This window comes from Neohortaea acidophila, assembly GCF_010093505.1.
Source record: "Neohortaea acidophila strain CBS 113389 unplaced genomic scaffold BDY17scaffold_1, whole genome shotgun sequence".
Classification (NCBI taxonomy): Eukaryota; Fungi; Ascomycota; class Dothideomycetes; order Mycosphaerellales; family Teratosphaeriaceae; genus Neohortaea; species Neohortaea acidophila.
In genome coordinates, this window is record NW_022985510.1 from 2,646,770 (window position 1) to 2,662,905 (window position 16,136).

General features: G+C 56.7%; 5 protein-coding genes across 5 annotated transcripts; 4 read left to right on the forward strand and 1 right to left on the reverse strand.

Annotated features, from left to right (window-relative positions):
* The first annotated feature begins 6 nt into the window (after positions 1-6).
* BDY17DRAFT_275316 (putative cell morphogenesis protein) lies at positions 7-8,363 on the forward strand. The gene is made up of 2 exons (XM_033731985.1): positions 7-400; positions 539-8,363. The coding sequence occupies exons 1-2, from the start codon at positions 397-399 to the stop codon at positions 8,200-8,202; spliced, it is 7,668 nt and encodes a 2,555-aa protein (XP_033594789.1). The 5' UTR covers positions 7-396; the 3' UTR covers positions 8,203-8,363.
* Positions 8,364-8,372: 9 nt separating this feature from the next.
* Positions 8,373-9,310, forward strand: BDY17DRAFT_290444 (pyridoxamine 5'-phosphate oxidase-domain-containing protein). Its single transcript, XM_033732508.1, has one exon. It carries the CDS (start codon positions 8,634-8,636, stop codon positions 9,261-9,263), a length of 630 nt encoding a protein of 209 aa, XP_033594790.1. The 5' UTR covers positions 8,373-8,633; the 3' UTR covers positions 9,264-9,310.
* Positions 9,311-10,497: 1,187 nt separating this feature from the next.
* Positions 10,498-12,394, forward strand: BDY17DRAFT_290446 (uncharacterized protein). The gene has a single exon (XM_033732509.1). The coding sequence runs from the start codon at positions 10,996-10,998 to the stop codon at positions 12,130-12,132; it is 1,137 nt and encodes a 378-aa protein (XP_033594791.1). The 5' UTR covers positions 10,498-10,995; the 3' UTR covers positions 12,133-12,394.
* Positions 12,395-12,626: 232 nt separating this feature from the next.
* BDY17DRAFT_307480 (uncharacterized protein) lies at positions 12,627-14,323 on the forward strand (the record flags this gene model as incomplete). Its single annotated transcript, XM_033735119.1, has 2 exons — positions 12,627-12,940; positions 13,003-14,323. The coding sequence occupies 2 exons, from the start codon at positions 12,627-12,629 to the stop codon at positions 14,321-14,323; spliced, it is 1,635 nt and encodes a 544-aa protein (XP_033594792.1).
* A 226-nt stretch (positions 14,324-14,549) lies between these two features.
* On the reverse strand, positions 14,550-16,065 carry BDY17DRAFT_314909 (DNA polymerase subunit Cdc27; the record flags this gene model as incomplete). Its single annotated transcript, XM_033735863.1, has 4 exons — positions 14,550-14,710; positions 14,773-15,845; positions 15,901-15,956; positions 16,009-16,065. 4 exons carry the CDS (start codon positions 16,063-16,065, stop codon positions 14,550-14,552), a joined length of 1,347 nt encoding a protein of 448 aa, XP_033594793.1.
* Between the last annotated feature and the right edge of the window lie 71 nt (positions 16,066-16,136).

The window sequence follows — 16,136 nt, forward strand, 5'->3', positions numbered from 1 at the left end:
CCCTGACCCTAAGCGTTTCGCCTTCCGGTTTGGGAAAATGCTCGGAGCATGCTCACAGCATACCACCTCCCATCCCAGCGACATCCTCCTTGCACAGTCGCCAAACGCATCTATCACTTCTTTACCGCCGAGGACTGCTCTCCCACTCCAATTTGAACCAATTGAGCAGCTTCGCTAGCTGCCTCCAGCTTTGGGCAGACATCTACGCCCTCCCGACATTCGATTGGCGAGGAACCTGCGACGCTACTGCAAGGCACCAGAGTCTATACCACACCTGAAATGATACCGCTTGCCACCACTTCCCCTTCAGCTCGCCGCCTGCAATGATGACTTGAGCCGCATCTGGTGTGAGGTTGGCTGAGAAGGGCGCAAGCCGGCAGATCGAATGGACAGAGGATGAGTGAGTACAACGTCCCGCTCCCGAGATTGCCAGCGATCCTGCGCACATGAGGGGCACAGCACCCGCGGGAGACAGCACTGCATACCGGCCCAACCAGGTTGACGAGACTGCGCTGACATTCTCTCCTTCTCTCCACAGCCCTCCCTTCCCCCTCTGACGGCCGGAACAGAAGCGTCACCACCACCGCCCACCCCTCCGATACCTCCTACTTCACCTCCCAAGTCCCCGCGCGCTTCGGCGCATCCCGCGACTCCTCGCAGACAAGAGGCAGAGCATCGAGTGCGAGCAGCCCGCAGAATGCCTCCTTTCGAGCAGGCTATTCCTCTGCTGCTGCGCCGCCTCAGGCTGGCCACGGCACGCCTCCCGAACTAGAAAGAAGGCCATCACAGTCATACGGCCACCATCGGCAGACCTCGATCGTGCATGGAGTACAGCATTCGCGCAATACCTCCGCCCTGAATACCGTCCAAAGTACTAGTCCTCTCGGTCCGCCTAAGATCATGGCTACTGGGGATGGAGTCCACGATTTGAACAAGAGTCCGTCGCTATCAACGTTGCATGCCAATACCTCTCATTCTTCGGTGCTGCCCATCAATAGAAGCTTTGATAATACCGCTGCACCCCGTGGGATCGAACGAATGCGTAGTGGGAGGCTGAGGAGGAATCATGATCACCAACGCTCTCTGTCCCGCCCCCAGGGAGAGCAGTCTCATATCCCTACCACCGTCGGAGAATACGCGCTGCACCATCTCTTCACCAGATTCATCGCCGCAGCCGACGAGCGCATTGAGCTTTGCATTGCGGGACAAGGGAATCGCGATCCTCGAGTGGAGAATGTGTGCGGCCCAGGCGCGGACCCGGCCTTTGACCAGCTGATTTCATCGCTTGGGCATATCAATCGACACAAGCCCAAGTCTCTCATTGATGCTATGATTCTTTGGAGACAAGGGAAAGCCGACACTGCCAATGCAATTGTTGGCGAGATCCAGTCCATTCGCGACTCCGTACGCACGACTCCTCAGCACACCCCGAGTGATTCCTTTTCCACCTCGACGTCTGTCTCGGGTGGATCGGACCTTCTCTCTCTGGAGAACAGCCTCGCGGTTGCTGATCGAAGGTCGACCGTCTCGGTATACATCCTATGCAGGGTGTTGGCGGAGGTGATTGGACAGACCACCTTGACGGCGCTGAACGCGTCTGACACCACCGTCAACACTGCTGCCCGCCTTGAAGAGGTCATCTACAGCCAGCTGCAGAGCGCTGAGCCGGAGTCATTGGCTTCTTCACCCCTCCGAAAAGCCAATTGGGTTATTCGCGGGCAACTCCTCGGCGTGATGAGCGGGCTCAGATTCCAGCAGGTCGTCGACAAGTTCATCCGAGACATTGAGAGAGCCCACAAACGACTCTCCGTCAAGGGAATGGGCGATCCTAGGCTGGCGTCGAAAACTGCAATGCTGGTGCACAGCATGCGTTGGATCAAAGTTCGCTCCCAACCTGAGGATGCCTGGGAGCAGTCCTGTGATATGCTACAGGTCCTCGCCAACTTCTTCGCCGAGGTTCATGGCAGAGTCATGAAGCACGCCTATGCCGAGTTGTTCGAACAGCTATTACTCTCCATCGCGGCCACGGCCACTTCGGAACTCAATATGCCCAAGTGGAAGGACGTGCTGGCCACTATCCAGCCCAAGATTGTCCAAATGCTGTCCAAAGCAGATCACTGGCCGTATGTGTTTCCGCTTTCAGCAGTCCTGCTGTGCGTGTCGCCTGCGGACCAGTTCGCATCGCAATGGCTCGCCCTCGTTTCCACATCCCAGGCGCGAGTCAAGGATCGCTCTGGAAGGTCGCACGTTCTCAAGGCTACCTGCCGACTGGTCTGGCGATATCTCTATCGACATGACGAGGCTCAGCCTGTTGTAACGAGAAGGCTGGACGAGCTGATCAGATTGGTTTTCCAGGGCGGCAAGCGCGTCTTGATCTCAACTGACCCGGTGATTGCGGACCCACTCATCCAATTGATCCGCATCATCGGCTACAAGTATCAAGACATCTGCTTCCGCACCATCATCTTCCCCTTGATGAGCGCCGAGTCGTTCTTCAACGCGGATGGACAGCAGAAGATTGAGAATCTGGATCCCGAAAAGACCGTCATTGCCATTCGAGCCTTCCTCGCCATCATGGGAGACCTCGAGAAGAGACGCCCTCCCCCATATCCCACCACCTTTGAATGCGATGCGTTGATGGACCCCACCTCTCGCTCGCCAGTCACGCACCGACGTACGAAGTCACAGGGTTTTGCTTTGTCCGCAGGCCGGACAGAACGGTTGTCGCAGCCAGTCCTGACGAACAACCTCAACGACATCGCCAAGGAATATTATGTGAGGTTCTGCCAAATTCTCGGCCAGCTGACCATTATCTGCGACAACACCTTCGGCGGACAAGCGGTGCTGGACGAGAGAATTGCATCTCAGACACCCAAGACGCCCATGGCGGAAGCGTTCGCTTTCAACCGCAAAGACGATTTTACGAATCCCACCGACTTACGCCAGCATTATTACGACTTGTTCCACGTGGCTGTGGAAGCGCTTCCTCGATGCGTATCACCACATCTTCCCATCAACGCTCTGGTGAATCTGCTCTGCACCGGCACCGCTCACATGCAGTCGCACATTGCCGCGACATCCATGCAATCGCTGAAGTCGATCGCAAGGCAATCCTACGCTCAACAAGTCACGATTGGATTCGCGAGATACATTTTCAACTTCGACGATCGATATGCAAACAGTCGGCTGCTGGGCCCAGGTCACGTTGAAGGCACGCTCAAGCTCTACCTCGAACTTCTGCAGATCTGGCTCGAGGACGTGCAAAAGCGAGCGCAGAAGGTATTGGCGAATCCCGACGAAGACATGGCCAGTCGGAAAGTGGCCTTGGACTACGGCAGTATTGTGGCGCACCTGGACGAAGTCGAGTCCTATGGGCTCTTCTTTCTTTGCTCAGCATCTAGCAGTGTCCGTGCTGTTGCTCTGGACGTGCTACGCCTGCTGACACAGTTCGACGAAGTGTTGCTGAAGTTCGAGAAGGGGAGTCCGGCAAACTTTGCACGCCTGATTGCAATCCTGGACGATCCTGACAAATATAATATGAGATTCGATGACGACTTCCTGACGCTCGCGGAGAAAAGTCGACTGCACAAGGGCCAGAAGATGGGCATACTGCGCGAGCTGTGCTGTAGTGAAGTCAGCTATGATGCAGCATTGTGGTGGAAGATTTTCGCAAAGATCATCCGCACTGCCGCGGAATGGCTGCAGGCGGTGGTGTTGACTCGCGAACTGGTGTGTCAGCGTCTCTTCCACAGCTACCGCACTATCGGTGCCCTGGTGGACGGCAGCAAGCAGGCCATCAATACCGCATTGGACCTCAATATGCCTCCGGGCCGACAACAAGGCGCTGGGCGATCCAACGGTGCTTCTCCCGAAGTTGTCATTGAGCAGTGGAAGATCCACTTGATCTTCGCCTGCACGACCGTCACCAATGTCAGCCAGGGCCAATCTCACAAATCTAGCTCCAGCGTGCAGCACTCTCGGAACGGGTCAAAATCATCATCCACCAGCTCCGAAAAGGTCACTTCGGCCTTCGAACTCTTTTCCAAGGCCGTGCCGTTCCTCACTGCTCCAAATCACAGTGTGCGAACTGCTACTGTAATGGGTCTTTGCGCGACAAACGCCGCTTTGTTTCCAATACTCTTGCAGGTCTTGCAGCCGTTTGTTATGGAGTGCGGGAATGAGACAAAGGCGCTGCACCAGCGAAACCTGAGCAGTCCAAGAAGGAATCGCCGGACGGACACGTTGCGGAGCGACATCACCCAGATCTTCGCCGCCACTTGCCACCATATCCCCATTCCAGCCGACAAGTCCATCTTGGAAGATGACTTTGCGACGACGTATCTCATCGACTACTCGAAACACCTCCGTATCTACCTCAGTGATGCGGAAGTACAGGCCGACTTCGACTTGCAACGGCTACGAACCCACTTTTGCTCGCTGGTGGAGAGTCTGTACGATCGCACTCACATGCTGAAGGACGCCATTCGCTACATGTCGTTTCAGTCTCGGCTGGCGCTCTTTTCCCTCATGGAGAACTGGTGTGGTTTCTCGCCCAACGAGCGACAGTTGCGGCAGCACGAGGAGAACGTGCGACGCTCCATTCTCGAGCAAGAACATGATGCACGACGTCAAGGCGTGATTAATTCCGCGTTTGAAAAGCAGCGCATCGAGCTCCAAAACGCCGCTCTCTCTGCCATGGCGGCACTGTGTGCGGGCCCACTCAACTTTATCGCTGACGGTCGCATCTTGCACCAATTCGATGTCCGCCGCATGCTCGCCTGGATCCACTCCATGTTCGACAATCCGAGCGATCGAGCGCACACCATTGGCCAACGAGCGCTGTCAAAGCTCATCAAGCATAACCCTGACCACACAACGCTGATGAAGCAAGCGATGCGCATGTGCTATACTGCGAAAAAGCCCAAAGCTCTAGCCAGCTATTTCGAGGTGGTGAGTGGGCTACTACTTGACGGAGAACACCCCGTTGTAGTCCCCTTGTGGAGAGTGTTTTGTCTGGGATTGTACAACCTGGGCAGTGACAACACACAGGTGCGGATGCGGTCTGTGCGGTTGATGCGGCGGTTGGAGGAGAATATGTTGCCAAAAGTGAGTCCGGGGGCCGTGCCGCCCAAAGAAGCCCCGGGGAGCACGTCTAATCTTCAAGACTTGGAGATTAGCGTGTCGGACCGCACTACCGCCGTCTACAAGCTGGCGCAGTTCGAGGTGTCGCGACGACTCTCACAGCAGCATTCTACCCTCGCCTTTCATGTGTTGTCCGAGTTTTGCACCGTCTTCAAGGACCTGCCTCAAGATCAGCAGCGAACGATGGTATCGGCGATGCTCCCATGGATCCAGTCCATCGAACTACGTGTGGACGTCGCCGGAAACCCGGTGGTGGAATCATACATGCTCCTCGTGAACCTGATCGAGCTCACGGTCAGAAGCAGCGTCACTCTCCACAACGAGACACAGGCGCTCTGGCAAGCGTTGGCGAGCGGACCCCACGTCAACAACGTCACCATCATCCTCAACTTCATCATCAAGACGTGTCTGGAGAAGCGCGAGCAGAACTTTGTCATCTTTGCCAAGCAGGTCATTGTCTTCTTGTCCAAGACGCCTGGGGGAACGAGGATCGTCGACCATCTCATGCTCTCCATCAGCCCCAAAAGCATGGTCGTGGAGCATCGGGAGCCCTCTTTGCCGCCTTCGGACACTGCGGATCTGCCATATGTTGCGGATCTCGATCTCGTCTTACCGAGCGGTGCCAAACACAACGGCATGTCGCTTGCGCAGATTTGCATGATTTTGCTGGTGGATCTGATGGTGTCGCCTTTTGTCCTGTCCGCCGAGAAGATCCCTGCTCTCCTTCACGTGGCTGTTGTGCAATGGGATCAAAATGTCACGATTGTGCAAGACCAGGCGAGAGAGTTGGCCGTGCATCTCATCCACGAACTGGTCATTTCGAAGGTTGAGCCCGGCGAGCTGAAGACGGAGACTGAGGAATTCGTGGAAGCGATTCGAAACCAGGCCGTCGACATTACGTGGGCGTATACTGACACGGATTTCGGAGCAGCAAAGGAGAAGGGTGCGGCTGTACTCCACCCAATGACTCAGGTCATGGACGCGCTGATCAAGGCTTTCACGATCGTCAGTCCTAGTTTCCGTGAGGACTGGGCAGCAATCGCCATTGACTGGGCGACAACGTGCGCGGTACAGCATACGGCCTGTCGGTCTCTCCAGGTGTTCCGCTGCTTGTCGACGACTATGGATTCGAGGATGCTTTATCCTACTCTCTCCCGCCTATCCTGCACCATTGCCGACACTGAGACTGCCGGCTTTCCTTCTTATTCCATGGAGATCTTGACCACTTTGCGCATGACGATCCGCAAGCTCCCTATTGATCAGCTGATTCTCTCGCCGCAGCTCTTCTGGACGACGTGTGCTGCTTTGGACACGACGTTGGAGGTGGAGTACCAAGAGGCACTGGAGATGATGAGAGAGCTGATGGAGAAATTCGACCTCACGGACCCCGCTACTCTCCAGTCTTTGATGGATGGTCGGCCGCGGACTTGGGACACGGTGTTCCATGGCGTCCATCCTCTACTCCACAGCGGTCTACGCTCGAAGCAGTCTATGGAGCAAGCTCTTCTCCTTATGGAGCGATTGGTCAAAGTCCCCTCCAATGACATCGTCGGCCCTGATGATCGGCTCTTGTTCACCTTGTTCGCCAACCTCCCCCGCTATCTCCGCTCTTTCGAAGACTTTGGCGCAGACATTGACTGTCTGGACTCGACTCACTCGCTCGCCTCGATCGCGGAACATCAGAAACGGGAAAGTCTCGCGCGAGTGCTGCAAGGCTTTGGCCGGGGCAAATACCGCAACGAGGACGACTTCCTCGCCCAATGCATCGCTGCCATTCGCACAAGCTACTTCCCGACCTACGAACTCCCGAGTCTGGTTTTCTTGCTGGGCATGGTCAATAATCAATCCGCGTGGTTCAAAGTGCGGACGATGCAGGTGCTGCGCGTGGTGATTGCGGAGATTGACATGCACAAGCTGGAAATCGCCTCACATGGCCCGGATTTGATTTCTCCATTGCTGCGGCTGTTGCAGACCGAGCATTGTCAGCAGGCACTGGATGTATTGGATGGCGTGCTTGACATGATTGGCACGCCCTTCGACAACAAGCACCTTCGCATGAGCATGGCAGGGTCGCATTCCAGTCGTGCTACGAGGAGGGAGTATCAAAGCACCAAGAGCTTGTATGGGATACCCGAAGAGTCGGGCTGGTCGGTGCCAATGCCGGCCATCCGCTCGGAGCAAACGAGGAAGAATGTCGCGGCTGTAGCGGAGTCGCTCAACACCTTCAGCCTCAACGGCATGCACGAGCCCAGCCGGACGCCAGAGGTGGAGTTTGAGCACGAAGAGTCACCAGACTCGTACTTCGGAAACGACGCAAGCTTCGCGATGTCCACAGGCGCGAAGATGGATGAAGGGAATATGCATGAGCTGGCGCTGAAGCTCGACAGTCTAGACGACTTCTTCGACGAGCCGGGAGACGACATGATGTCTGTGGATTTAGACGGGAGCTCCTACCTCGACGGTAGCCGGATCACGGAACGCGAGAATCTGTACGACCAGCAAGTTGCGCCCATCCTACGCCGCTCGATGCGTCGCAACGCGAGCATCACCTCCTTCCAAACGGGCTTCACGGACTCTGTGTACCCGCCGCCTCGCGAGACAACACACGCCATGAACCCCTCGGCTTTCGCGCAGAACCACAAAGCGAGCTCGAGCTTCCACCACCGCCCGCGCTTACACAACCGCTCCGCCACCTCGCCAATCATGCGCACGATGAACACTTTCTCCCCGCAATCCGCGCAAAGCGACTTGCACTACGCCGCAGACGACAGCCTAGACGACACCGACGCCGCCTTCTCCGACGACGAATTTACGCTCGAGCGTGCGCGCACGAGCGAGGAGGCGCGCAGGCACTACCAACAGCAAGACGCTACCGTCAAGCCTGCGGGCTTCAAAGCTGGTTTCCGCCAGGGTTTGAGACGCTTGACGAGTACGGGGGGCAAAGGGGAGGCGCGCGAGGCGCTGAGACTTGCGGCTGCGGCGGGGGCGCCGATGAAGAGTCCGAAGGTGCCTAAGGTGCCGGCGAATTTGGCGCAGTATCCTATGAGTGGGGAGCTTTGATGTGGGCTTTTTTTGTAAGATGTAGTGTGGCAATGATTAGATACGACTACGAATGTGTTGAAAGTTATGAAATGTGCCACAGCAGTTCGGGATTTTCGTGGAGTGAGGTGAGGTGGTGCAGCGGGCCCGCGAGAAATATGTATGACGTTGACAGCTCCGCGACTTTGAGATTCCTCCACCCAATGCCCCATCTATGTCGCAATGAATGATCAGACAACTTGAAATCCATCGATAACGGCAACACTCTCCGACACTGCAGCTCCACGTAGAATCACCGGCTCTCAACTCACACTACAGCAAGAATAACCACAGCAACCATAGCTTCCCTCGCCCGCCGCCGTCTCCTGGACATCGTGCACACCACGTCCGTGGCACGAGGAAGAAGCACAACCCCAGCAGCAATAACGACAACAACATCAGCAAAAGTCAACATGTCGTCGACCTCCGCCCAGCAGCAGCAGGCCCCGGCACCGTGGCGCGACACCTTCCTATCGCACATCAACACCATGCCCAGCCCGGAATTCGTGCTCGCCACTCTCCACCCTGCACCGAAGGGAAGTCCAACCCCGTACCTCCCGCGCGCCCGCACGTGCATCTTCCGCGGCTTCTGGGGCGAGTTACCCGAGAACAAGCACAATGATGCTCCCCAGAATGCGCGCGTGTTCGAAAGCGATTTGCCGACTTTCACGACGGATGTGCGCATGCAGAAGGCCGGGGAGGTGTTTGCTTCTTCGGCTGGGAAAGCGGATGATGACAGTCTGGTGCAGGGAAGTGGAGGGGGAGGGTGGTGTGAGGCTGTGTGGTGGGCCAAGGAGCCGAGTGTGCAGTGGCGAGTGCGCGGGCGGGCGTTTGTTGTTGCGAGGGATATCGAGGGCGAGCAGGGGAGTGAGGAGGGAAGCGGGGTGCGGACGGTGAAGAGTGAGGTTGGAGGCCGGATGAGGGTTGTGTCAGGAAAGGAGGAGGAGAAGGGCGAGTGGTCGTGGGGGAAGGAATTGACGGCGCATTTTGGGAATATGTCGCCTACTTCAAAGGGTGCGTGGTCTCATGTTGATGTTCTTTGATCTAGTACTGACGCATGCATGCTAGGGATGTTTGCTGCTCCGCCTCCAGGTCGACCTGTGGACGAGCCGATCGAAGGCGAACACTTGGATGTCGGGGCCAAGGTGGAGGATTTGCAGCACCCCATTGCGCGTAGGAATTTCCGTGTGGTCATCATTGCGCCAGAGGAGGTGGAGTCGGTGGATTTGAGCGATCCCAATACTGCGAGACGCCAGTTCTACACGTTTGATGCCGGGAGTGGGACGTGGAAGCATCAGGAGTTGTGGCCTTAGTCTAGCATGATTAGATGGACTAGATCCAGTAGGCTGAGGCAAGGCTGGATGATGAGCTGTGTCATGTATAGCATTGACATCCTTACCAACCTGCAGCCGTTGATTCATGCTGTCTAAATCTGCTCGGGATCAACGCCGTAGGACGTCGGTGCAACTGGAGCCTGATACTTACAAGCACATCGGAACGTGATGAGATGCAGTATCAGCACCTGTTGATGCTGATCTTGACCTTCGGAGCCGCCAATACCCGAGGCAGTCAGCTCGGGGAAATAGCTGGTTACAGCAGTCTGTCAAGCGGCCCATGACTCGTTTGAAACCGGAGACATTGATGGAGGGCATGTCTTCACTCGCCATTATTTCAAATACCAGCAAGAGTATCCATTTCGATGCGGAGCACTCGATGAATAACCTTGTGATGAACAGCTGTGATGCATCGGGGAATCCTGAATCTGAGTTGCAACTCCCGAGGCTACCAAAGCAGTGGGTGAGTTTACTTGGTAGGGTGTCGTTGCATTGGGGTTGCATGCAGATCAGCAAAACATGACGAAAGATGGTGTGGACCTGCAAGCGAGACACGTCGCCAGACGGCCAGACTCTTTCCAGTTCCAGGGCACAAGTAGCGATAGCATTGACGAGGTGTTAACGATGATATTTCGCCTGATAGCCTGGCCAAGTGATGCAGATTCTCCGAAACCTGCTCATAGACTGACGAACGCTGAACCCTGCGTGCCGGCCATCCACCCTGCAGATGGGCGGGATGCAGTAACGAGGCGGACGTGCAGCAGCCTTTGCGCAAAGCGGTAATTGATGGGTTGTTTCTGGGGATTTAGGCTTGCGGGTGCCGGTGGGCGCGGTGATCGATGCCCAATCGATCCGGGGGCAAATGCAAATCAAGCACTTCGCCGTCCATCGGCCCGCCGCGCCATCCCGTCCTTGCCCGTCTTCCCTGCGTTGGTGTGGTGCATGTAGGGCTGGTCAATCACCAATTCATCAATCGTAACTCGGCGTATCTCCGCGTTGCACTTACTCGAGAGCGGAAGGAAGGAACGATGGGGGGTCCTGGTGTGGGCGATGAGCACTTCATGCACTCGTCTCCCACTCTGAATATTTTCCGAATCGACGGGCCTGGTCCAGGTGCTTGATCGCTTCGTGGCAGACGAGGGCAAGCGGAGCCGGCGTGGCATCATGGCATCGTATCGCCGACGTCGATCACCAACCCACATACCCTGCCCTCTGCCAACCAGGCCCGACGTCCCCAAGTATATTCCTACACCCACCCCACTCCATCCCGATCCCCTCCAACTCCGCCTCACTTTTCCTTCCCTCCTTCCCATCTCCTCCTTCATCGCTCTCCCTCCCCTCCCTCCCCGCGAATTACCATCACCTCCCCCTCCACACCTCCCCGCCCAACCACCTGCATGCCCGTCCAAGCGTCGCGGCAGCAGACCCGCTGTGCCGCATCATGGCCGAGACACTAGACGCCTTTACCTTTCTCCTCGATACCCTCCCCAGCTTGCTAGAGCAGTTGGACGCAATCGTCAAGAGTTCGGAAGAAAGACAGAGTGCGGAATTGTGCCGGCAACACCACATCCCCCGACCTCCATCTGCTTCCTCTTCGCAGCGATCAAGGGGCTCAGAGGATGAACCGCGATTACGACAACGGCCCAGAAGCCCGAACAATGCGGCGACCGCCTCGTCTCCCTCGTCCTCCACATCCCCTCACAACCTGACGTCGCCTGCCCGCGCACAACGTCACACCCGTCCTCCCGCACTCCACCACCAGCAACTGCCTCCTCTCACCTCATCCCACCCCGATGACCCCCCGCGCACACCCCAGTGCAAACGCAAGACCCGATCAGCATGCTCCGCCCGGCCCAGCGCTGGTCCGCTAAAATACCGCTCAAGAACGATGGTCACGGTCTTCTACGATGGAGACATTCAACAACGCTTCGAGGCGGCGGTACGCACCATCGCTCACTGCCGCAACGCCATGAGAAAGGGCAAGATGAGCGCAAAGGTCGACTTCCTCGCCCGCTGCAGTTCCAGCAGTGGTGACGAGGAGAGTGCAGATGACGAAGCAATGCCTGGCCTCATCATTAAACCGAAGCGTACTTCCTCTCCACCACATCCACTTCGATCACCTCGCGTGCTGCCGAGAAATGAAGACACCATGGCGTTTGATCAAGCAGATGCTTTTCTCGATCAAGCCCAGGCGTTGTGCGAGAGGGCTGCGCATCAGGTCCTCCGCAACGGCGACTGCACCCTCGAACTCACTCGCGTGAAAGAGAAGATAGCGCAGGCGCGGGAAGTGGGCCAAGCAGCGTTGCCGATGCTACAAAGGCGTGCCGTCAAGGCAGCGCAACGACAAGGAAGAGAGGCGGCCCGAACCACGCCGCCGGCAACGGAGGCAGTGATACCCACGCCCCATCGCCGCGTTGGCTCGCCGGAGAGTGTCTTGCTTGAAGTCGACTCGTTGGAAGTCGACGATCCGGAGGCGGATGATGGCGATTCTGCCATTCCGGAGATGATGATCCCGAGCAGCAAATATCCTCCGCGACAACATCCCGCTCTGCTCAGGCAACGAATGTCGGTGTCATGACACTGCCCTGGTGAAGCTCAACTGCTGAAGGATCTTCTTTTGTTTTGTGCTCTTTCTAGAGACTGGAGAGATTGTTTTTGCGTTCTAGCGACTGGCGAACAATGTGAAAGCGAGGCGTTACGGATGGGTACAGTCAACCACGGGAGCATGTGCATGCCCGTGTCGTCTTTCGCTTTGTGCATTATTATACTACCTCATTCGCTGCAGCTGTCTTATATCGTACAGGAGACAAAACAAGGCCGGAGAAGGCGTTGCTGACGGGCTCTCGGACTCACATTTCTCATCTCATGTTGTCACGTGCATGCGTCCCGCGTTCGCGTCGACCAGGCAGGCGTCTCTCGTGCCTTCCCTCTTCGACACGCGTCGCACCTACCTCTTCTCTTTTTCCTTCACCTCCATTTCTGCACCGCCATTCACCCATCTTTTGCTCGTCGCCACTTTCTCTGCCCGTCAATCGTTGTCGTTTGTCTGCCAATCCTTCATGCTGAGCCAATATGGCTTCTACCCCTGAACAAACCCCAGCAAGCCCAACATCAGAATCACGTGTCTCCGTGGAGCAGGATGTCCAACAAGAAGCCAGCGATGGCGAACCCGACGTGCCAGTCTCCAAGAAGCCACGCAAACGCACAAGCCGCCTTCTCTCCGGTCTCAACCCCAGCAACATTCTCGCCTCGCCGCAGAGTCAGGCGGTGGTTGACGATGAGGACGATGATGCCTCCACCTCAAGGACGCAGAGTGAACGGAGAGGCAAAGAGCGGCCGCAGAGGGAGGCGAGACTCTCGAATACGCGTGATCAGTATGATATGAAGTGCGTTTCAGCTCGCGCAGCGCCCTCCTACTTCCCATGCAACATCGCTAATGTGCGAGCAGATACCACCCACTCGACGAGCAAATCCGTCCAGCCTACGCTGCCAAACGCCGCAGCCTCACCGCGCAGTCTCCTTCGGTCGCCTCCTCCAGCACCGCAGATGACGACGCAGCCGCCAGCGACACCGAAAGCCTTCCATCGTCCGCCCGCGTCTCGGATACTGAAGCTTCCTTCCACGCCCGCCTTCCCTCCAGCGAACTAGACCTCGAAATCATAGCACCAACTCAAAGACACCCTGATCCCAAAGCGACGCGGCGCTCATCTCGCGAGGAAGCGCGCAAACATCACGATTACAGCGCTAAACATCATCCGCAAGACTACGGCATCCCGGGACATCAGCACAAGGCCCGAAAAGCGGATCGCGTTGCTTTTGCATCGACACAGGCTGCTACGCAGACTGGACGGAAGCGGAAGCGAGACAGCTATGAGATGTCAGGGGCGTTGCAAACTGAGGAGGAGGAGTCTCAGCCCCCGCTGAAGAGGGGGAGCAAGAAACCGGGACGTGGCAAGGGTAAGGCTGCGGTGCTGTCATCGGGCGAGGTTGATGATCTTGTTGAGAGCACGCTTCGCAATATTGGAGAGCTGGGAGGGGCGGCTGGGACGCCGATTGTCATCAGTGATGGTGTTCAAGCAAGCGACGAGGAAGATGAAGGACAGAATGTGAATGATGACCAGTTTGATGATCAAGAACAAGCTGCTGCAGCAGAAGAAGAGGAGGAAGACGAAGAAGAAGAACTAGACGAGGAAGCGGCGGCCTTCAACACCGACTTCGATCTCACACAGGTTGAAGACGCGCTGTCGACTGCTGCAGCTGCAATTGCACAGCTTGGCCATGGTCCCGATGTCTCAGTTGAAGATGATCCGCATGATTTGTCCCCGAATGACAATGACGACGTTGAAGACCACACTGCTGGAATGCCAGAAACACAGAACACGACTGCATCCTCGCGGACCATGGTGCCCGATTCGGAAGAAGAGTCTGTCGATCTGGATGAAGAAGAAGCGCCGCCGTCGGAATTCGCTGATCAGCTTGCTGTCACAGAAACGCGAGACACAGGGTCTGATGACGCCCACGCATCCGATACCGCAACAGAGGAGGCGCCGTCTGACGCGCACTGGGATCCAACGCCACCCGGTTCCCATCCTTCGCAGCAAGCTCCGCACGTTGATCAGGTCGATTCGCCTCTGGAGCAGAACAATCCTCAGTACCCGTCGCCTGCCACGAGTCTCGATGTCCCGGCTGGTTCTCATGGTTTCATCGATACAGTGATGGGGTTATTTGGGGCTAGCACCGGCTTCCAGGCGGTGAATGCTCCGCACTGAGAAGGTTCTCATGGTTCCGACCGGCCGCCACGAAGCACCAAAGAGTCATGTGAGGGCATGTGGAAGTACGCGGAGAAGGGAGAGAGACGCCAACATGATGGTAATCTTGGAGCACGTCATACTGCTGAAAGAGTAAAGTACAGGTAGCTGTAGCTTTTCAGTGCGAGCGCGTGTGGCTGAACATGTACAACGAAGCGCTCGCAACCCGGACAAAGCGCGCGATTGCTCACTTCTTCGAGAAGAAAGACATGATGTTCCCCCCTCCCGCTTTTGCTCCACCCTTCTTCGCCCCGGTAGACGCTTTCTGACTCGGCGCGGCGGTCTTGATCTTCTTCGGCTGCGGCTCTTCTTCGGAGAAGGACTCCCAGGCTGCTTCCTCTCGCGTTACTGTCGTCGAACTGTTAGCAGATGTGGATGAGAGGATGCAGCGGGCAAAGACGACGCCATACCTAGATATCCATCTTCATCTTTGACGGTCTTCTTCTTCATGATTCTCCGCTTGCCGCGACGTCGGCCGTTCTCAATCGTAACCGTCTCTTTAGGCTCTTCCGCTTCCTCCGCTTTGGCGGGAGCATCAACATCAGCAGCTGGCGCAGCATCAGGAGTAGCTGCAGTAACATCCTCCATCGCCTCATCCTCCTCATCCTCCTGCTCCATCATCGCCTGCAACTCCGCCTCGCGCTCCTTCTTCGACTTCCCAGCCGGCTGCAACGTCTTTGCCGCCTCTCCGACCTCCTTCTCTAGCTCGTCGTCATCTAGCCCCTCATCATCAGAGAAGCCGGTCATGAGATCGTCTTCCCCTTTCGGATCTGGATCTGCGGGAACGGGGGAAGCGGCGGCGGGGGGTTTGGCTTTGGAGAAGGATTTGAAAATGTCGGAATTTTGGCGCTTTGCTTGGACGGGTTTGGGGAAGGAGGTGGTGGTGCTGCCTTTCTTTTCGGTCGGTACTGCTGCTGCTGGCTTCACTTCTGCTTTCATCTCTGCTTCTTTTGCTTTGGCTGTCGTAGCGGAGGGCGCTATCTTCGCCTGCGGATTCTTCTCGATAGGAGCAGCGGGAGGGGGCGGTGCGGTGCCTTTGCCGACCCGCCTCTTGACGTTGGGATTCTGGATGGTGCCGTATTGCTTCCATGCTTGCAGCGGGTCTTCGGACGCATAGTTGACGTCGATTTGCCGATTGCACTCCGTCAATGTATGGATGTCGCTCAGGCCGTTGCATTCGAGGCTGTAGATGTGGATGCTGGAGATGGAGTCGAAGGTGCTCTTTGCTTGCGCGAGGTGTTCTTCTCTTACTAGGAGGATGGAGCGAATGATGCTCGATTCGGGGATGGAGTCGTGCGGTTCGGCGGCGGAGCTGCTTGGTAGGGGCCCGCTGCTTTGCATGGGGATGTCTTCGTCATCTTGACTGTGGATTCCGTTCGTTTGGGAGGAGGTGGTGACTCGTCTGATGCCGGTGAGGAGGTATGTGGCGTGGACTGTGCCTGGCTTTTTGGTATTCTGCTTGTGGTGGAAGTCGTAGAGCATTCTGGAGCATTGTTAGGCCCAGGGATCGTATGTGATGGTGGTATGTTCGGTCTTACTGCTTTGCAAGATTGCAATGGACTTTCAATGCTCGACTGAGAGTGCGGTAGCTGACCTGCGCGGCTGTCAGTGTGAATCGAATGGAGGCACGTGGCGGAAGAGCATGCCAGTTGCTGCTCGTTGAGCACATGGACCGCGAGGTACTCGGTATATTCCTGCGCCATGTCGAACAGGTATTTGGGAGGGTGTTGTATTCCGCTCTGAAGGTCAAGACTCTCGAGTCAACATCGCGAGA